Here is a 21,103-nt window from a genome sequence, read left to right as displayed (position 1 = left end):
ATATGAACAAAGTGATATTCTGTTTATTCTTTCTTTATAATTCATATAATATTATATTTGTTATTAAAAATGATTATCTATTAACTGTTATTATTAACATTTTTCAATATTGATATATCAATGAAAATTTTTGAATCAACATTGAATTTAACCTAACACTTACATAAGCTTCTTCAAGTGGTAAATTTATATCCTGAGCAGCTAGTACGATGCATTTTCCAAGTTTAAACTCATAAAAAAGTTACGGGGATATCCTGATGATTCATGACATCAAATAATAAAGTTCTGACAATTTTATTGTACCACTTTTTAATGTTCACACACGTGCATCGTGGAAAATTTCTTCCCTTTTAACGTGATTTATAACAATTGAATATCGGATAAAGTTTCAAAACACGATAATGTTAATTTTCAACTTTAGAAAAACAACATTTCATAGCAGCAACCTAATATCTCATAATCAAATTGCGAATTTTTATTCAAATATATATTTTTCATATTAGATGTATCTTATATATTTTACAAAAGCGACTCATTTGAGATAAAATTTTTATTTAGAATATAATATTAAAAGCTTCTGAAAAATGTTGAATGATTTAAACTGGAAGAATTAAAAGAAACAAATTGTATATCATAGATAATAAGTTGCATATTCTCTCAATGATTTTTCTTCAGTCCAATTTTTTCAGATGAATAATTTTTCGAAAAATCGTATTAAAGTTTATAACAATATTCTAATACAAATTATACATAATTTTGACACGAATCTTCTTTAATTTCATATTAATTGAATATTTGAAGTTGATTTAGCTGGACAAAAATCCGTAATCTATTAATAACAATTGATTAAGAAACGAGAGTAGTTTGGAGCAAAAATTTGAATGTAATCTGAAAGTGGATTATATACACACGAAGGTGTATAATTGTAGCCAGTCATACAGCTTAAGAACAGGTTCGTTAAAATACTTTCAGTATCATTGCCCCTGTTAACGAGGGGGAGCTTTTTATTCGATGCAATGATTAATTGCGCAGAAAATTACACAAGAATCAGGGTTGGAGGAAGAATAAGTGAATAAGCAACAAGAAACGTGTATGAAGAAGTCGCATAATTTAACAGCAGTTTTCCCAGATTAAAACAAGAAGATTAAAACAACAGATACTTGAGAGTTAAAATGTTTTTTCGATACTATAATTAAAGTATAGGTTACGATATATCGTATTAAAACCATCTTTAGATTTTTATTTGACAAAGCTCGAAAGAATTTTAATAATATAAAAATCTTGAAAAGTCTCGAAAGAATTTTTAATATATAAAACTCACAATAAAAGTCCTTCAAAGATCCCGATATAGCATTGCAGGAATTAATGGAAAAAGCAGACAAAATCTAAATTATATCCTAATAAAAAATCGATTTCGAATTTAAATTATTCAAACGATCGATTGATTAACACGAAACACGTTACACTTTCTTCACTTTTCTTTCCACGATTATTAAAAACATTGGAAATATTCTTGGCAAATTGATAAACAATTATATACATTTTTTATCAATTCTTCACTCATCATTCATCAACAGATTTCTCTCGCAATTTACTTCGAATACGATCCACGTGCTGTTACATTTTCCCAATAAAAAAAAAAAAAGAAAAAAAACAGTCCCTCATCAAAACTATTTCCCCAATGATAAAACACGATGAAGCTCTGTTCGATAGTGGAGTTAAACATCGGAAAGATGTAAATTTCAATTTGTCCAATTTTCGGTGTATTTCTCTTTTTTTATTCTATTATTATTATTCACTAGGAAGCTGTATACGCCTTCGATGAAACTCGTTCGAGGGAGCACAAAAGGGCCCGAAGCTGTTACACGTTTCGATAACCAGCGATACATTTTCAACGGAATGTTTTATCGTTCGCGTAGAAATTTACGCAGCTGTTACGCGTATTCGTCCACCGATATCGATCCACCGCGCGCAACGCATGGAAAACGCATCTTTGAACGTATCACTTCGCAGGGCGGGGAGCGAGAGGAGCGAGAGGAGAGAGGTGGCCGTCACGCGTTTGGATTCAGACGTTTGGAATTCCGGTTTCAACCGCGGAACAACGCGGCCGCAATCCCGTGTAATTTGCGACGATTTAGAACCAGTCAAAGTAAATTAAACGTATATTAGAACAAAGCTAACGTTTCGGCTGCGTATTAACGAGGCCGCGCAATAATCGGCCGGCATACCTTCGATCTCGATTATTTGCTCATTGATCACCTCGCCGAAGAATGCGCGCGCCGATTCGTATAAACAGATATTTGTCGATGATGTGATGGAAAGAGAGAGAGAGATTATGTTACAATATTTTTAATATTAAATCGTATGACAAATTTTTCAAAAATTATTTTGTTATGGAACAATTGTTTTCATTTTTTTTATTTCTTTTAACAATAACGTTTAATTTAAAAATAAGAACAATACAAGAATATCTATTTACAAATTTTAGGAGAATAATGATTCAAATAATTCGGGACTTTTTTGTGACAATCTTTCTTTAAAATGGCTGCATAATTCTAAATCCAATCTCAAATCGAATTTTAAATCTCAATCCTGATCTGTCTCTGTATCAAATATTGTGAAAGAATTTTCTTACTTGAATTAAAAATCATCAGAAACATCTATGTTTTTATCCGTGATCGAATAGAACTGAAAAAAATTCCCTATAATTGTATCTTCGAAAATAAAAAAATGAGAACAATACGGATATCTATTTACAAATTTTAGGAGAATAATGATTCAAATGATTCGGGAGTTTTTTGTGACAATCTTTCTCTAAAATGATTGCATAATTCATAAATCCAATCTCAAATCGAATTTTAAATCTCAATCCGGATCTGTCTCCGTATCAAATATCGTGAAAGAACTTTCTTACTTTCTTGAATTAAAAATCATCAAAAGCATTTATATTTTTATCCGTGGTCCAATAGAACTGAAAAAAATTCCCTATAATTGTATCTTCGAAAATAAAAATGAGAACAATACGAATATCTATTTACAAATTTTGGGAGAATAAAAAGATTGATCGGATGATTCAAATGATTCGGGACTTTTTCATGACAATCTTTCTCTAAAATGATTGCATAATTCATAAATCCAATCTCAAATCGAATTTTAAATCTCAATCCGGATCTGTCTCCGTATCAAATATCGTGAAAGAACTTTCTTACTTGAATTAAAAATCATCAAAAGCATCTATGTTTTTAACCGTGGTCCAATAGAACTGAAAAAAATTCCCTATAATTGTATCTTCGAAAATAAAAATGAGAACAATACGAATATCTATTTACAAATTTTGGGAGAATAAAAAGATTTTTGATTGATCGGATGATTCAAATGATTCGGGACTTTTTTGTGACAATCTTTCTCTAAAATGACTGCATAATTCATAAATCCAATCTCAAATCGAATTTTAAATCTCAATCCGGATGTGTCTCCGTATCAAATATCGTGAAAGAACTTTCTTACTTGAATTAAAAATCATCAGAAACATCTATGTGTCCGTGGTCCGATAGAACTGAAAAAAATTCCCTATAATTGTATCTTCGAAAATAATATATAATTTAAAGGAAGATCGTACACGACGAAATCCTTTGCGCGTGATCAACAATGACATCACAACATGGAGGATCGATAAGCGAATATTCGAGGGCCGATATCGATCGACATACCCGAGCAGATTATTACGTCGGTCGGTGGTGTCTTCTGAGAAATTGATACATCGGTACGTCGAAAGTGGGCGCGCTGATACTCTTCGCTCACAATATGAGAACGAGGGACGGGTGTGGTGGTGGATTTACACAACTGGATCGAGTACAATCTCACGCCATTACGATCGCATAATGATCGTTATCCACGTTGGGGCACAAAAGGGGCAAACAGTGACTCTCATCCTTCCCAAATGATCCCCCAATCACGCGTTATACATCGTTACGTTCGAAACATGCCGATCACACTTGCACCCCCCCTTTGCAATTATGATCACGGGACGATAAATCCCGATTTCCTTTCGATCACCGGATCGAACGTCTTCGGAGATCGTCGAACGGATAATCGGGCGAGGTGAGCCGCGTGCGCTTGTAATTTATATTTAAATAAGCCACGAACGAAACCGCAAGATAAATACGAGCGATCCGTCGAATCGTGTACGCGTGTGCGTGCGATTTTTGCGCGGTTGCGGTTGCCGAGCGGAAGATCGGTTGGCGCGGGAGAATGATCGATCGATGGACGAAGAAATCTTTCGTAGCCGCGTGTATTTGCGTTACAACAAGTTTTCCTCTTTTCAAACGGGGAAAAATGAAAAAGAGAGACATTGGATATTTTTTTCTTTCCTTCCACACGAAATATATATATCGCGTTATTTAAGCTCCATTATCGAGAAGGTTGTTTAAGATGAAATTAAAATTGTGGATATGGTTGCAAATATTTGATTACTTCAAATAAAAATCTAAGAAATTTTGGCTTAGATTTAAACATAGAAGGGGTTGGAAAAATTTTTGAGGAAGTCTAGTATTGTTCATCAAAGAAAAAACAAGTAATATTATTTTTTCGAAAATTTTAAATCTGTATTAAAATAATCGAATTTGTCATTCAATTCAGTTGCTCCAAATTTTAAATTGATAAATATATGTTTATTAGAATAATTGGAAATATTAAGAAACGTGCGCAAGACAGATTTCGATAAAATTTCCCCCGCTCGTTTCACGAGTATCATATACATGGAAGTAATATAATAATTCCATTACCGGCAAACACCGGAATGGCCGATATTTTACACGCGACTTTACGCTATTAAACAGCCATTAGAAGCCGCGCAACACCGAATGTCCACGCGTCCATTAACGAGCGGCCGATGATCGACCTGTAATCGTCCGTTTGCCGGGGCCGAGCGCGCCGCGGACAAACAGCTTTGTCCGCGTTGATAGGCGTGTAAATATTGTAATTAAAATGTTCGATAATCATTGTCATTTTTCGAGGAACCACTTCATCGAGCTCCCGTTCCCCGTTATGGAAACACACATCGGGCGGCAAACAATGAGCGTGACGCCGCAACGCGGTTATTGTCAATTTTCCCTCGTATCACACCCTTTATCGCACACCCGTCTCCGCGATAAAATCGACCCGTTAATAGATACGCGTATTTCTACAACCCGCTCAATTTAAGAACTATCCCCAATATTCGAATATTCTTTTATCTCTTTCGAATAACTCGATTAAAATTTACGATCATTCCATATCTCTCTACTCTCTCTCCAAAATTATCATACGAATTTTTTTTACAATCTTTCTGTCAAACGTTGCCTATCAAAATATCGATATTAATCGATTATAATACGATACACACATCGTCGATAATTCCAAATCATCCACATCGACGAGAAATCAAAACGAGCAACGAGTAGATAAATAGAGAACACACATCTCGAAATGAACGAATCCACGCATTACCTTCCTAGCTTCAGATCCTAGCATCCCCTCTCGCCTACCCCTAATCCCTCGTATAATACCGGGGCGGCCAATTTTATTTTGATTCTCCTTCCCCTCTGTGGAAGAAGAAGGGTGGAAAGGGGAGGGGGAGGTTGGCCTGGCCGTATAATAAAGGCAGCCTGGAAACAATATAAAACAATAAAGGGTTCTTACCATAACCGCGCTGTTCAGCCTGGCACGATATTGTATCTGGCGGGCAAGAGAGGAGGGGAGGGGGAGTACACGCAGCCGCACACGCGAGCCGATGTATAGCGATGGGGGAAAGGTGGCGGGAAGAGGGTGGAGGAGGTCAGTTGTCTAATATATGTGATAATAACTTGGAGCCCGGAATCGAAGCTTTGGTGGCCGCCTCCTGCAAATCTCGAATCTGCATATATGGATTGTTCGACCCCTTTCTTCGTTTATCGCGATCCACCCTCACGAGTTCTGTACGAATTCTCCTCTTCCCTTGCGGATATCGCTCGATTTTCTTGAGAGTGGATAAGTTAAAAAAGAAAAGAAAAGAAAAGAAGGTTCGGTTGTCAGAGAAAATAGAAATTGGATGATTGAATAATTGCGATGTATGGAAAGTTGAGGTGTAATTGTAATAATCTTGAGGATATTATTTGTCTTATTTTGTTAAGGGATTAATTGAATATAAATATGACGAATAATAATTTGTAGTATCTAATGAATGAGACGAAGATTTTATATTTTCTTAAATATTTCTTCTGGAGAAAATAATAAGAATCAAATCTTAATCAAACTCTTCAAAAACTTTTAATATGTCAAATGAATCATTTATCTTATATTTGTTAAGAACATATAAGCTATATATACATGGGGATGATTTCAAGATTTTTACCAGAGTATTTCATGAAAATTATGGAAATAGTAGATTTTATAATTCTTAATTCTGCTATTGTGATTACTTTGAAAAATTTCATGATTTTGCTCTTATCTAAAACTATATTCTCATTTAACTTTAATGCTAAACATCTCTAAAATTTTTAACTTTTATAAAATTTTAATATCTAAAGTATCTCTAGAATTCCAACATAAAATTAATTAAAATTACTATTTCAACTTCAAACAGATTAAATTTTCATAAAAATTTTATACCTAAGAAATCTTTTCTCATAATATATTAATACAAAAACTGTAATAATCACAAGCATTGCACTTATTTATCCTAATTAAATTCCCTAATGAAGTAAAAAACAAAAAAAATGATACATATATACTTGAATTTTAAAAAATACGACTATCAGATTAACTTAATGATATAAGATCACATTGTATATAGAACATCATCCTGTATAGAATCACAATAAATGCATGGCCTACTTAGTCCACGCATTTCCAATATTTCTGCGTCACGGAAGCGTGGCTAAGACCCAGGTACAGGCCTCTAAACTCTCCTGATTCGTTCCTACGCAACGCCGGCTCAGCTTGTACGCTTTATCGAGTTAGCGTGTCGTACAAACACAACAACGTTTCCGAATACGCTATTCCCTGCGAGCACACGACTTCCGTGTGTATTCGTACCAAGTTCAATTTCTGCGTGTCCTATGTGTAGGTCAGAACCCACGAAAAGTTTCGATCCGCGTGAGAACACGTAAGGAAAACTAGGTGGAGAGGTGTTTCGAGATTGAAATTTGAAATATGAAAGTAAGAGAAAACGACAAGAGTTATCCTTCGTCGTGAAAATGATTCGAGCGAATGAATTACGAGAATTACAGGGTTATTCAAATTCTCTTGAAAAATCTTATAATTTTTTCTAAATTATTATTACGTTGATTCATCGCAATTCTTCCTTAGACTTCTTTTTATTAATTTTATTATGATTAATTTTGTAATGATAAAAATTTTTTAATTTTTATTATATGTGATTAATAATAATAATAAATATTTCCAACAAGTTTTTGTTTAACAAAAAATTAAAACATCTTAATTTTTTGAAATTATATATAAAGATAAATTATTCTAATTTAAATACGATATATTTTTGTACTTGATAATTATTATTGATTATTAAACATGCAATTAAATAATTATAACAATTTTCCCAATTATTATTTTTACAAAATTAATTCGAATTTCTAAATTTAATTTCAAAAATATAGTATAACTTATTGAATTCGTTTCGACGTCAATTATTTTAGAAATTTTATTCTAGAAAATATATTATTTAAAAAATTCAAGATAACCTTTACTCCTTGTTTAATAAAAAATTTTCCTTTTTCTTAAATTTTTATCTCTGTAATTAATTGAAAATATCGATTAACTTTCTCTCGAAGTATTCCCTAAAATTAAGATTTAAAAAATCAAACTATTATGAACACTCTACGTAAATATCATAATCGAACAAGTTTTACTTTATACAATTTCCGAATCTCTCTCAAAGACGCCTTTTGTCCCTACAAATTCGTAACAATAGTTACACACCCTTTGTCGGCCATTAAATCACCATTCACCCTCAATATTATTAACGTTAAAAGCCACGGCTCAAATCGTACGGAACAACGAAATCTGCCTTGAAACAGCTGCCGGACAGAGGCCACCACTGTACGATGAATTAATCCGCCGACCAAACACGCGTACGCAAAGCGAATCTCGTTTCGAAAATTCCACGGAAATATTGCATATATCCCTTCCATGCTCCTTGAACCACCTTCCACCAGCTCAACCAAAAAACCGAAAAACTACAAAACAAAAAAAAAAAAAACTAATCGATCAAGCCAAAAAAAGAAGGGAAATAACCGTAACCGGAAGGATTCGAAAAAAAAAAAAGAGAGAAAAAAGAAAGAACGATACATCACCAAATTCTCTTGCGAGCCACGGCAAACTTCCTTTGACCCTGTAACCATGGAATTGCTCGTCGAGCGTATGATCCACCCCGTGTGTGCCATTCCCCTCGAGTCCCGTCTTTCCACGTGGTTTCTGCTTTTGCTTCTTTCGCCTCGCCCTCCCCGCGCAACAGCTCCATCCTCCTCCCTCTACTCATCCCACATTATATTACGTTACGTCACATTATGCACCTAACCCTGGAACATTACGACGATCTCTGTTATGCCGGGCTGGTTGGTTAATGTTCTGTGGCAGGATTCCAGTGCTGTCTTCTCGAAACAAAGACTTTGTTTGCCGTGCGCGAACCAAGATTGGCCTCCACTCTTGACATTGCGTCTATCGGCCAGCAATTCACCCATTTGCATTCTCTTATTCCTCTCCGTGGACGAGGCAGGAAGAGAATATAGCTCAAGGAGGGAACTCTAACTCGCGAGAGCCACGAGGGTAAAGAGATTATAGTTTTAGGATTCTCTCTTCTGGCGATTTACGACGCGTCTCGGCCACGAAGAAGGCTCTCTGTTTCGTACGCTCTCTTGGCTTTCTTTCGCCGTCTATTTTCTCTATCTATCGACCGTAAAGGGTTTAGTTTAGGTCAACGTTGTATGGGCTTAAACGGACGATGAATCGTCAGAATTGGGACGCGTGGCACACGTCAGAGTTTTGAAATTATTTACGAGATAAAGTTATGGTAATTAATTTTGATATTCTGTAAAGTATTGTTAAATTAAATTAATTATTAGACATATCATCGTTACATCAAATTCTTAAGAAAGAGGTAAAAGTATCGAATAATCTTATAAACGATATTAAAAATATTACCAATTAAAGAAAGTGATAAGAAGATTTAGCATTTAATTTTTTTTATTTATTAACCTCATTATTAACGATCGTTATAAAAGACAAGTTTAATTGTCTGTGACACGGAATTTCTATTGTCAACGTAACCATCGGAAAAGAAAGCATGGAAATTCCATTATCTACTAGTGTGTATAGAGCGTTGAAATCATAGTAGCTATTACATTAACACGTTTTCAATTTCGTGAATAGAGCAATCTGGTTCTGCGACCAAAATCTATAACCGAAATCAATAGAGTCTAATCACGACCTATAACCGGCTCTCATAGGCACATATTCACCTCCGCCATGTATATACACCTATACAACCAGTTAACTTCTATAACGGCCAATAGCGCTTTAAAGGATAATTTAATAATCTCCCCAAATATTTTTAACCGCGAAAAAAGAATAATAAATTTCTATTCCCAAATATATTCGTTCAACACTCACCTATTGAACCAACTCCGGTTACAATTTTGTGTACACCCAAAGAGGCAAGAGAGAATTAGAATAACCTCGAAGATCTTTATCGAAGATCAAGGAGAAGGGGGGAAGACTCGCCGCGAATTCCCTGACAAAGGAAGGCCGGCGCCGAACACCGAGGAATTCAGGAAGGCGTAACGAGCGTTTTCACGCATCTCCGCGTAGAGGAGTGGCCCAGCCGTTGGAATTATTAATTAAGCACACTAATTAAGCGCGTTCATCGCGCTCGCCCGGAGGGGTCAGCGTGCGCGAGAGAGAGAGAAGCAGCGAGAAAGACGGACAGAGAGTGAGAGAGAGCAAGACGACACAAGCACAACGAAGGCTAACGCGCGATTACAAACGCGATCGATAATAAATTACCTTTAAGCTAGAAACGCCAGAAGGAAGAGGGGAGAACTCTCTCTCTCTCTCTCCACCTTCCTACACCATCGTCCATGCTTTCATTCGGCCATTAGAAGTCGTTGTTCCCAACCGTTCATTACAGCTCCGAGCTTACCGTGTAGGTCATGCGAGAAAGCGTATCTCAACCGGGCCGAGTAATTATGCTTTCTCGATGTGGCGCTGGAAAAGAGAGGGGAGAAGGAGCAGCGGAGAATCGGTCGTGGCCGATGAGAGGAGGAAAAGGAGGAGGAGAAAAAGAAAGAGGAGAGGAGGAGGGGGGGATAGGGCCCGAATACGAATACTTGGAGTGAAAGCAGAATAGTACGAGGCCGCGTAATAAATGCATGGGATTAACGAGGAATAAATAACGAGAGACTGTTAATAATGTCGTACCCTCTGCAAAGCGTACCATCTCCGTCTCCCCACCACCTCCTTCTCCTTCTCCTTCTCCCGCTCGCTCGCTCGCTCGCACGCCCCACCACCGCCCTCCACCGTCCCACCTTTTGCCCCCCCCTCCCTTCCCCACGGTACCCAGCTCGTCACGCTACCAGTACGCAACTCCCTCGTTAAAAGCGACGGCCGCGACTTATGGAATCGAGGGAAGCCGCGAGCCGCCAACTTTCGAGAATCATTAAAAACGCATCTTCGACCCGCGATCGGCCGGTTAACGAGGCCGTTACGTGGGAACCTCGTGGGGCTCGATTATTTCCACCTTCGTTGTCTCTAATTTTTTTTTTCCCTTTGTTTTCTCCTTTTTCCTTTCTTTTTTCTTTTTCTTTTGCTTTCGTATCGCGCGTGAGTGTTTTAGGGTGAAAATCCATTCGAGAGGAGAGAGAATTATCGGGAGAGTTGCTCCCGAGAGGATATTTTTTTTTTTTTTTTCTTTCGCAAAATGGACAAAGTATCGAGTACGTTCAATGTAAGAAAGAGTCTTCGCGAGAGTTCTTTTAGTTCTCCCAAATGGATTCGATACTCTAATTCACGCGAAGAAACTCGAATGGGTTCTCGGTAATGAGGATCGAAGGGTCGTCGAAAGTGGGACGGTTGATATTAGCGGGAGGGGGGAAAAAAGCGTAATGGAGAAGCGTAATGAGTGGGCAGCGTGTAAGGTCACCAGAGATTGAACGTTTTCGCGGCGATCTTTTTCCTAGCGATTCAATTAATTTTTTGCGCAACCTTTTAAACGACTCCAATCGCTTTCTTACGAATGGTGCACGGCTCTGTCCGCCGTCCAATGCCTGTTCCATCGTTTACCGTTCACGCATTGTAATCGATAGATCTCGGTTCTTCTGTCTTTGACGGGACCCCGATTCTATTTTCCGTACGATGACTTTGTTATTAACGATTTTTCCTATTCGATTCTATCCGAGTAGCGGCGTAATTTCTTAATTGCAATTTCTGATTTTTCTGACCGTGGCCAATCAAAATATAATAAATAAATAGTTGCGTTATAATATTCTTTGTAAATTAATTCTCCCGTAAGAGTATTTTCGAAATTTTTATAAAAATTTATGGATGCGTGTAATTAATTATAATACAATTTTTTTTCTCGGCAAAAATTATGCTTCTTTTAGATAAATTTTATCTAGAAATATTTTTTAATCTTTTTACTTTATATAATATTTATGTACATGTTTAAATTCCTTTTTTCTATCTCACGTCATTATGAAAGAATATTTAATATAATATTTAAAAGAACAAAGGAGAGTGTTAATTTTTGTTAAAAAAAAAATCCATGTACATACAATTCATTATGCTCTTCACAGCAAAGTGAATATGATAACACAATTCGTTAATTAAATTTCCGTAAGATGTACGTGAAGATTTTTTACGTGATTGATTGTAGATTAGCAGATTTCTTGAATAAAGAATTAATATATACAACTTTAGATAACAGATGTTAAAATATATAAAATTTATACATATTCTTATATTCAGAACAAACAAATACGAGATTCATCAACTATCTTTAACGAATCTTCTTTTTCCTTGTGTGATTCTAATTATAATTAAAGTTTCTCATTGTGTATATACGACAATTTTTCTAAAAAAATTTTTTATCAACCCAATCGAATCGAATCTTTCGATCTAAAAAAAAGTACTTCCAATTAAATACGAAATACTTTATTTCCTTCGATCGAGCTCGAAACCAGAAATTTCTAAAAAGAGAGATGCGTATGTGTACACGGATTCTCGTGCGGGGAAGAGCTCCTTCCACGGTGGATTAAGCTTGGCGGGGGAGGAAAGATGGAGGAAGGTGGACGACTCGTAGCGTCGGAGGAATAGCAGGGCGACTGTTGGGGAGAAAAAAGGAGGAGGGGGGACGAGGCAAGGGTAAGGCACTAATGAGCAAATAAGGCGAAAAAAGGTGAAAATTCATTAGCAGTCAGCTAGCAATGGGCGAAGGGGGGAAGGGTTACTGGGAATCGGCGTAACTCTTTTCTCAGTAAAGGACTCGTGGCTCGACAAAGGACTCTAAAAATAAATACATAATTAAACGTCGCGATAATTAACTTCTTTATGCTGGCTGAGATCGAGGCGACGCGTTTGTACGCGTGATTCTTAACGTGTGCACAGTTTGCGCGTGTATATGTGTACGCGTTTTATTGGAAAGAATGATTTTTGCCGGCCTGGAAGGATCAATGCGAGTTAATGGCAACGCGATAATAATCGCGTAACGATCTTGCTTTCAACGCGATAAAAATATAATGTAATTACATCTCGAAAAATAATATTTTAATTTGGAATAATAATTCGAGTGAAATCTGTTTGAAAGATTGTATCGATAAAAGAAGAGAAAGATCAATGTATTAAATTTTCAAAGGAGACTTACCGATGAGTTGCGATGAGTTTGATTTTGAGTTGCATTAAATATTAAAATATGATAAGACGGTAATCTACATCAAAGATTCTCAAAGTGTCGATCAGTAAGTTATTGGCGGATGAAATGTTAATTTTAAATATGATCAGCAAAAATGGTAAATTAAAATCCTTCACATGTATTCTTCACTTATCGATTAATCAAATGTATCGTAAATATAAAAGTATCAAGGAATATTTCTTTTATCCAAATCCTTTCCAAAATACATTAGAATTAGATCGTAGAAAGAAACGATCGTTTCGAAGATAGACTCTAATAAAAGCTTGATTTTTAGAATATTCGATGGTTAATCGCGATACGTGCAAAAATTATTGGTAATTGCACGGAGGAAAAAAAAAGGAAACACAAATTTATTAAAAATATTCATCGCGCATAATTTACCATAAGTTTTCGAGTACACGAGTTACTACTTTATCGAATAAATTTCCCAGTCTTTTTGTTATGCGCAATAATTATAAAAAGTATTTGCGTTTATTTTCCAATAAAAAAAATATTCCCTTGTAAAATTTTATATTTCGTTATAGAATTAATTACTTTCATATGAAGATATGACTAATCGTTTGGCGCGGTATTTGTTTGCCGTATCGAAGCGATAAGTGATAAGAGACGATAAGAAATTTAATATATTTAAACCTAATTAATTAATACGTTAAATATCATAGCTATGATGCAATATTTTTTTCTAGCCTATTATATAATAATTACGTCTTCTGACCTATTTTTTTTTTCCATCTATTTATTCAACAACATCTTTTTATTTTTAAACATTATTCGAAAATCAAAAAAAAAAAAAAACATTTTTGCTATCTTTTTATTTCGTTACGATTATACAGTGTGATAAAACACGATAATAAGAACGCCAATTAGAATTCTAATTGGCCGTTTTCGTTCGATGAGATAAGTATTTAGCCCGATTTAACGAGGCGACTACCATCCACGGATTTCGCGCCAATTTTCCATTCGCTCCGGTTCCTTGTTTGGTTTTCCAATGTTTCTTTCGCACGTGACGAAGTTATTAAGTCCCCTTTAGCAAAATCACGGTGAAACAAAGTTAATGACGCTCGCACGGTGAGCATGTAACAAGAGTTTGCACGTTCAAGTAAGTGCCAGATATATACGCGCGCGCGCGTGTTGCTCTGAGACCATGACGGATAATTACCAAGTGCTTAGGAAGCGTGTGAAAACTTAATAGCCAAAGGAAGGACTCAGGTCAACTAAATATTACGCTGTAAGTATGTGTATTTATTTCAGATACAATTTCTCTGAAAGTTGTTCTCAGCAAGCGTGGACAAGAAAAAGAAACTTAAGAAGAAGAATCTAGGACTAAGTTTTGGAAATAAAGAGGCATAAGTGAATAACTTATAAATATTATAAATATTATAGATATATTTAAATTTAAAAATTTGCTGTTATTATTAAGTGAATATTTCCATCTCTTTATATACGTTTTCCTTACTCCTTTATATTTTTATAATTTTATTAATATTTTTTCAACAGTTCGTCATGTACAATTGATAATTCAACAATGATGCAATCTCGATCTTCTATTCTTATTCGTGCATTCCGAGAAAAAATGCTTCGACTTCGTCCCATTTTCCCAAATCTCCGAATCCAGGCGAGCGGAACCGCCGAAATAATCGTATTCAGAAATTTCCCTTATTAAAACGATCCCATCCCCCTCCCTCCCCTCCACTCCTCCCCGAAGAATCCGGGGGGTGCGTAAATCGGTGTGGAATACAATTACGCGAATGACCAGATACTCCCTTCCCCCCATCCCCATCCGAAAAAGGGGAGCGTGTTGCAGTTTCGGGGCCGAAATCCATTCGATTTGGCTGAAAGCCGGAGCTGATCGACTCGGTCGCGGATCAGCACCGAGTCCACTCTAATTTAGACATTTTACCGGCCGACTTCGCTATATATATATATATATATTTGTTATATTTTCAGTCAGAATCATTATTACGCGACACCGCACGCGCAACGTGCGCACCAGAGGGGGATTACGGCTTAATCCGGTCCGCTATAAATTGGGCGGAATCGCATCCCTGTTCCGGCTCCCTCTCCTCCTCCCCCCTCGTCCTCGTTTACCTCCGCGCCAACCTTGCACAACCGAGCGACCGACCTTTCCCTCCTTCCTTCCAATCGTCCGCCAGTTTTTTCCAACAAAAATCCCCAACTCCCTTCCGGCCGTTTTTCGAGAAAAAGGGTTGAGACGGACAAAGAAACCGAGAGAGAGAGAACCGATAGTATCCGAGAGTATCAGCGATGTTGGATGAGGAGGGGGTGGAAAAAAGAAGAGCGGAGGAAACACGGAGGAATCCAAGAATATCGTATGGTCGGCGGGCATACGAATATATACGGGGGGGAGGAGGAGGAGAGGGGAGAGTGAGTGGAATCGCGGCAAAGAAATATCGTCGGTCAACGGAGAAAATCCGTATCCTGGCAGTAACGACCGGGGGGATGGACGAAACCGGGGACCGTGAGAGAGCGGGTTGCTGGGAGTCGGAGAGAAAGAAATCGTGGGGAGGAGGAGCGAAGAGAAGGAAGGAGAGGGAGAGAGAGAGAGAGAGGAAGCGGAAAGGTACCCTTAGCTGGTTTCCCTCAGGAGATTTTATAATGGCGTCCAGTTATTACCGCAGGACCTCGGGCCACGAACGCGATACGATTCTCCGACAAGGGACGGAGGCCGATTTAACAAGTGGTCAAATATACGGGCGCACGAGTGGTTTGAGCATCCTGTCCAGAAAAGCGGACCGACCGAACCGGACCGAAAGACCGATACAACGCCCGCCCGATAATGATAACGATGATCGCGAAATGATAAAAAGGGGATCGATGGCCGCGGCCCCTTTCCGCCGTTTCGACTTGGCCGGATTATTTCTATTCCTCGATCTTTTTTACCTCTTTTGACGAATAATGTCGTACGGTTTCTTCTATATATATTTCTAATGGGAAAATTATGTGGAATGTATTAATGAAGTATTAATGAGGAGCGAAAGGAAAATGAAATCTGAAGAAGAAAAAACAAACTTTGCAAACATATTTAACGTATTTGGGTTGTTACGTGAGTTTTTGATATATAAATTTCGTTAGACAATAATGGAATGTTTAATCTTTTTTACCTCTTTTGACAAATAATTTTGTATAATTTTGTGAAATATATATATATATATATATATTTCTAATGGGAAAATTTTATGTGGGATGTATTAATAAGAAGCAAAAGGAAAATAAAATCTGAAGAAGATGTACAAAGTAGAGAAGCAAACAAATTTTGCGAGCATATATATTTGGATTGTTATATGAGTTTTCATTCTTGAAATATAAATTTCGAATTATGTTTTGTATTGATTTATATTGAATTGAGTTAGACAATACTGGGAATCTTTAATCATTTTTATCTCTTTTGACAAATTTTTATACAGTTTCTTCGAAATATATATTTCTAATGGGAAAATTACATAGAATGTATTAATGAAGTATTAATGAAGAGCAAAAGGAAAGTAAAATCTGAAGAAGATATACAAGATTAAGTAGAGAAGCAAACAAACTTTGCAAACATACGTATTTGGGTTGTTGTATGAGTTTTCGTTCTTGAGATATAAATTTCGAATTATGTTTTGTATTGATTTATATTGAATTGCGTTAGACAATAATGTTGAACATTGTCAATGAGATTTTTCTTAGTTGATGGATAAGAAGTAAATCTTAAAAGTGGTTCTGTTTATCGTTGAATCTGTTTAGATTTTTTATATCGATCAATGTAAATTATAATATAAAATATGGTTCTACATAAATAATTATTATTAAAAATTATGAATGGTTTGAACGTATCTGATTAATTTATATATTTAATTTATATATTATATATTTAAAGATATATTTATATCGTTTTGCTTTCAAAACAAAAACAAGTCTCTTGATTGCATAACATTTTTTGTTAGAATCTCTTAAATATATTAATTTATCATTTCTTTTATTTGAAAAATTCTAAACGATTTAAGATTTAAGTCAACTAATAAATCATATCGTGAACACATTGTGAAATTATCATTTTTGAAATTTTCTATTAAAGACAATAATATAATTGTTTTCTAATATGAAAACAACCTACTTTAATTAATAATTTAACAATTTCTTAATTCCTCGAGAACAATTATATTCCATTTTTTCAATCTGGATCTTTTACTTCTAAACCAGACCTCTCAATACCTTCGACTTCGAAAAAAATCTGAGATACTCTGCTCATAAAAATTATATTACTATCACTATTATCATTATAGAACCACTATTTATATTCTCGACTGAAATTCCTATTAAATAACAATTTCAAAGTGCACGTAAGAATTAACAGATGCTTATCAACATACCATTATATATCAAAGGCGAATTTTTATAAAACAAATTATTTCATTATCGAGATCTTAAAAAAGAAAAAGAAACAAAAAAGATATCTTCGTGCCTCATCCTCGTTCAAACATTTCGTTTACGCGCTTCTTATTAACAACTTCGATAAATTTTAATTACACAGGGGGGACGAGGGAACGATCGCGGGACGATCCGAAAGAATCCAGAGATCGGGTTTATAATATCTGATGGAACGGATTAAAAATGAATAAGGAGATGCGCACAGGTTTCGACGCGTTCCTCAATCGATAGGATATCGGCACGGTGGAAGTCACTCGGACGAAGGATATTAATTATGATTTAATTAGACGAGGTATGATATCGAGACCATTGAAAGGCACAGGCGACTGAAAAACTCTTTATTCATAATTATACTGTTGGCAGTGTTAACGAAACAACAAACATATCGTATTACCAATTATGCTCCCGCATCGTGGCCCGGAATTTGCCGGGGGCGGAGGGACTGAGGGGGAGGGGAGGAGGAGAGGGGGGGGGGAGGGAAAAAGAAATAAAGAAAAAAAAGGAAAACGGAGAGGGGGAGGGGGAGAAAAAAAAAAAGAGGGAACAAGCTTTGATTTCGTTCGAACGAAACCCGACAGTTTAATTGAACGTTTCCTTCTGACGCGTTTGTAATTACGAATTTGAGTGAATTATTCCACGCCGTGAACACGCGTTTCGTTATGCTTTCTTTTTTTTTTCTCCCCCCCCCCTCTCTTTTCAACCAACCCTTCTCCCTTCCATCCCCGCCCCCTTCAGTTTTTCGGTTGCGCAGCGATAATTAAAATATCAACGATATTCCACGCGTAAACGTGGAAACGTACACGTTTACGAAAAATATTTCGTTAAACGTTCGTGATCTGCGCGATTCCGTATGCAACGGGTTACAACAACAAGTGAAATATAATTGAAAAATGTGTAAAATAATATAATAAGTGTGTTACGAACCGATTCGAAGCCGAATTCCTTAATCACAGTCGGTGGAAGTTTGGACGAAATTCTTTCGGGGAGATTCGGGTCTCGCTTCAGTTTCGATCAGCATCCCTGAAAAAAGAGATTTCAATTTGGTTTCAAGGGGGGGGAAATTTTTCGTTATAGATTGTATAAAATTTATTGGATACGGGAAAGAAAAATTTATTGTTTGTAAAAACTTGGAAATCTCTGAAATAAAGAGATTTTGCAAGTCTAAAATTATTGTATTGTTTTTTTCTTATTTTGACGAAATGCATAAAGCAAATGAAAAATAATCATCATTTGAAAGGAAGCGTTGGAAAAAGGAAATGATAATTTTTGCTTAACTTGTTTAATATTTATTTCCTTTGTGTGTACAAAAGTATAAGAATAAACTTTAAAATGTTACGTAAAAGTTAAAAATTTAATAACATTTTTTGCATAGATAATTTTCGAGACAATCTATTATAATGCACGATGAATATTCCATATATAACTTATATAGAAACAAAAAGGAAACCGTTTTAAATTTTAGCTGATCAGCTATGTTAATTGAGAAGCCGTGATTACTTTCAAGTTAATTATCAATATCCTTCTTATTTTTCTTAAACCGGTATATAAACTTTCAATCTAAGAAAAGGCAAACAGATTTACCAGATAGAAAACTACTAAAAATGAAGTAATGTAATTTCATATTTAATTCAAAAAAAAATTATAAATAGACTACGAATATTTATGCATTTATGCAAAAATGTATTTAAACGTATCAGCAAAACTTGTAAAATGCACAATAGAGAAAGACACAAAATATTCAAAGTACGCCTAGTATGCATTATGATATTTGAGGAACAAAGCAAACCTCTATTTAAACTCTATTCCTTTGGAAGAGAATTCATAAAAATATATTTCACAAAAAACTATTCTAATTAAAACACGTGTTAAAAAGAAAAAGAAAAATGTGTCAAATTTTCATTTTCATAAAAAAGCCGAAAGATGGAAAACGATAAATAGCCATAGAACAAAAATGTCGTGTTTAAAATATTCGATTTTAAATTACTCCTAAATTAATTCGATCCAAACTACGTAAACTCATAATACTATTCGTTAATAAAACGTTACGTATGTACAAATATTACATTATGCTCCATTATGCCGTTTTCGAAATGATCAGACCGGATTCCCCATATCCACAATGTAACGTAAACGACAAAAGATTGACGAAATGTTCGGAATGCCTTCCGGATGGCCCGCGTGCCAAAATTCCACGAATTTCGCGGGACCAATTTAGATCAGAGGGCGTGCGCGCGTGTGCGCTCCCCTTTTTGCGAAATCATCATCATACTTTTCCCTGATATACGAGATGTCAATTTAATTGCAGAAAATACTTCGCTGCGACACGCGAGCCGCCCTTCGGCCAGTTTAAATTAGAGGAGACTCAAAGACGCGAGCGGACTCGCGGAATTCGAACAACGAGAGAACGACGACGTTCGTTCTCGTAGAGAAAGAACGCCGAGCTTCGATTACCGGTTGAACGCGGACGGACCAACTTCGACGACGAGGAAACTCGGACGACTTTGGCGACTCGAAGAAACTCCTGAACGATTGCAGAAAAACAGAACGAAATGATGAGAATTGTTTTTTCCAATCATTTTTTCAATCCTTCCTTCTTTCATCGCGTTTCTCTGATCCTCTTGCTACTTTAATTTATCGAAGAGAGATTTTGTTAATAATATTTGATTATGATCTTTGTGAATAAAATTCTTTCTTATTTATAAAGCAAGAAAAATGAAAACGAGGTTTTTATTTAATAAATATTGTTTAATGTATCATAATTATCAATTAGGTATCATATTAGAATTATTGTAAATAAAGTTTTTTTATCCATAAAGAACAAAAAGAATAATTTAGTTAGTTATTGGAATATTTATATATATGTATATAAATATACAAATATATAAATATATTTTAATTTGAAATTAAAAAAGTAGATTTATCCTTCTTTTGATATAGCATGAAAATAAATTGATATAAATATTTATCTAAACTTTACTTTACACAAGTATTTTATATATATTTGAAATCATCGAAAGTGATTAATTTTAACAGTTGTTGAATTATACGACTTTGAGATACCACGAATATTTAAATAATTTGGAAGAATTTATAGAATTTGTTTTGAAAAATTAGAATCTTTATAATATTTTTTTCTTATTTTTACTTATAGATACAGGAAAAAATATTTATTATAATTGCTAAATATATAAAATAATTGGGCATAATTATAAGATAAGTGTTTATAATAAATGTAAAAGTTTCATAGGAAACCGAGATAATTAAATGGAATCCATAAATGGCTTTCTATCAAAAGCCATTTGACATACTAAATATCGTCAATATAAACGATGAGCATAAATGTGAACATAAATTAATCAACGGGATTGGGCAGGGATCACGAATACCTCATTTCTCGAACGATTAAGCTATTTAAACTGTTTACAAATTATTCTTTATTTCGTATATTAATTTATATTAATTTATATTAATTTAGATTGGTTATTGTTGGCTTTAGGAAATTCTTATTAAAAATATTTCTCTAATATATAATGTTAATATAACATGTTAATATATAATGTAAAATTTCCCTAATAATTTTTATCCTTTAATAAAATTTCAAAGAAAAGTATTTATATTTCATTATTATCAATAATTATAATATAATATCAAAGCGGTTATATTTATCTTGTTATATTTAAAAAGTTCAAATATTAATTTATTCTCACCTGTATGATCAAATTTCACGAACTACTCCAT

The 21,103-nt window shown here is 35.1% G+C and overlaps 1 protein-coding gene and 1 long non-coding RNA gene across 2 annotated transcripts in view; both read right to left on the bottom strand.

Moving 5' to 3' along the window:
* LOC113219153 overlaps positions 1-21,103 on the bottom strand; it is a 312,779-nt gene that overhangs the window by 110,818 nt on the left and 180,858 nt on the right. Inside the window, exon 3 of the long non-coding RNA XR_003305859.1 lies at positions 18,290-18,385. This is a non-coding gene — a long non-coding RNA (uncharacterized LOC113219153). The remainder of the gene's footprint in view (positions 1-18,289; positions 18,386-21,103) is intronic.
* Positions 7,730-8,605, bottom strand: LOC113219152. Its single transcript, XM_026444338.1, has 2 exons — positions 8,328-8,605; positions 7,730-8,210 (listed from the first exon to the last, which is right to left on the bottom strand). Exons 1-2 carry the CDS (start codon positions 8,415-8,417, stop codon positions 7,926-7,928), a joined length of 375 nt encoding a protein of 124 aa, XP_026300123.1. The 5' UTR covers positions 8,418-8,605; the 3' UTR covers positions 7,730-7,925.

Source organism: Apis mellifera, linkage group LG12 (assembly GCF_003254395.2).
Source record: "Apis mellifera strain DH4 linkage group LG12, Amel_HAv3.1, whole genome shotgun sequence".
NCBI classification, from domain to species: domain Eukaryota; kingdom Metazoa; phylum Arthropoda; class Insecta; order Hymenoptera; family Apidae; genus Apis; species Apis mellifera.
The sequence above is the reverse complement of the archived record's forward strand: the minus strand, read 5'-3'. Positions and strand labels throughout refer to the sequence as shown.

Coding starts and splice junctions, on each gene's coding strand:
- LOC113219152 (XM_026444338.1), bottom strand. CDS start 8,417: ATGGCACACACGGGGTGGATCATACGCTCGACGAGCAATTCCATGGTT. Junction 8,211..8,327: donor GTGGCTCGCAAGAGAATTTG/GTGATGTATCGT, acceptor TTTGTTTTGTAG/TTTTTCGGTTTTTTGGTTGA.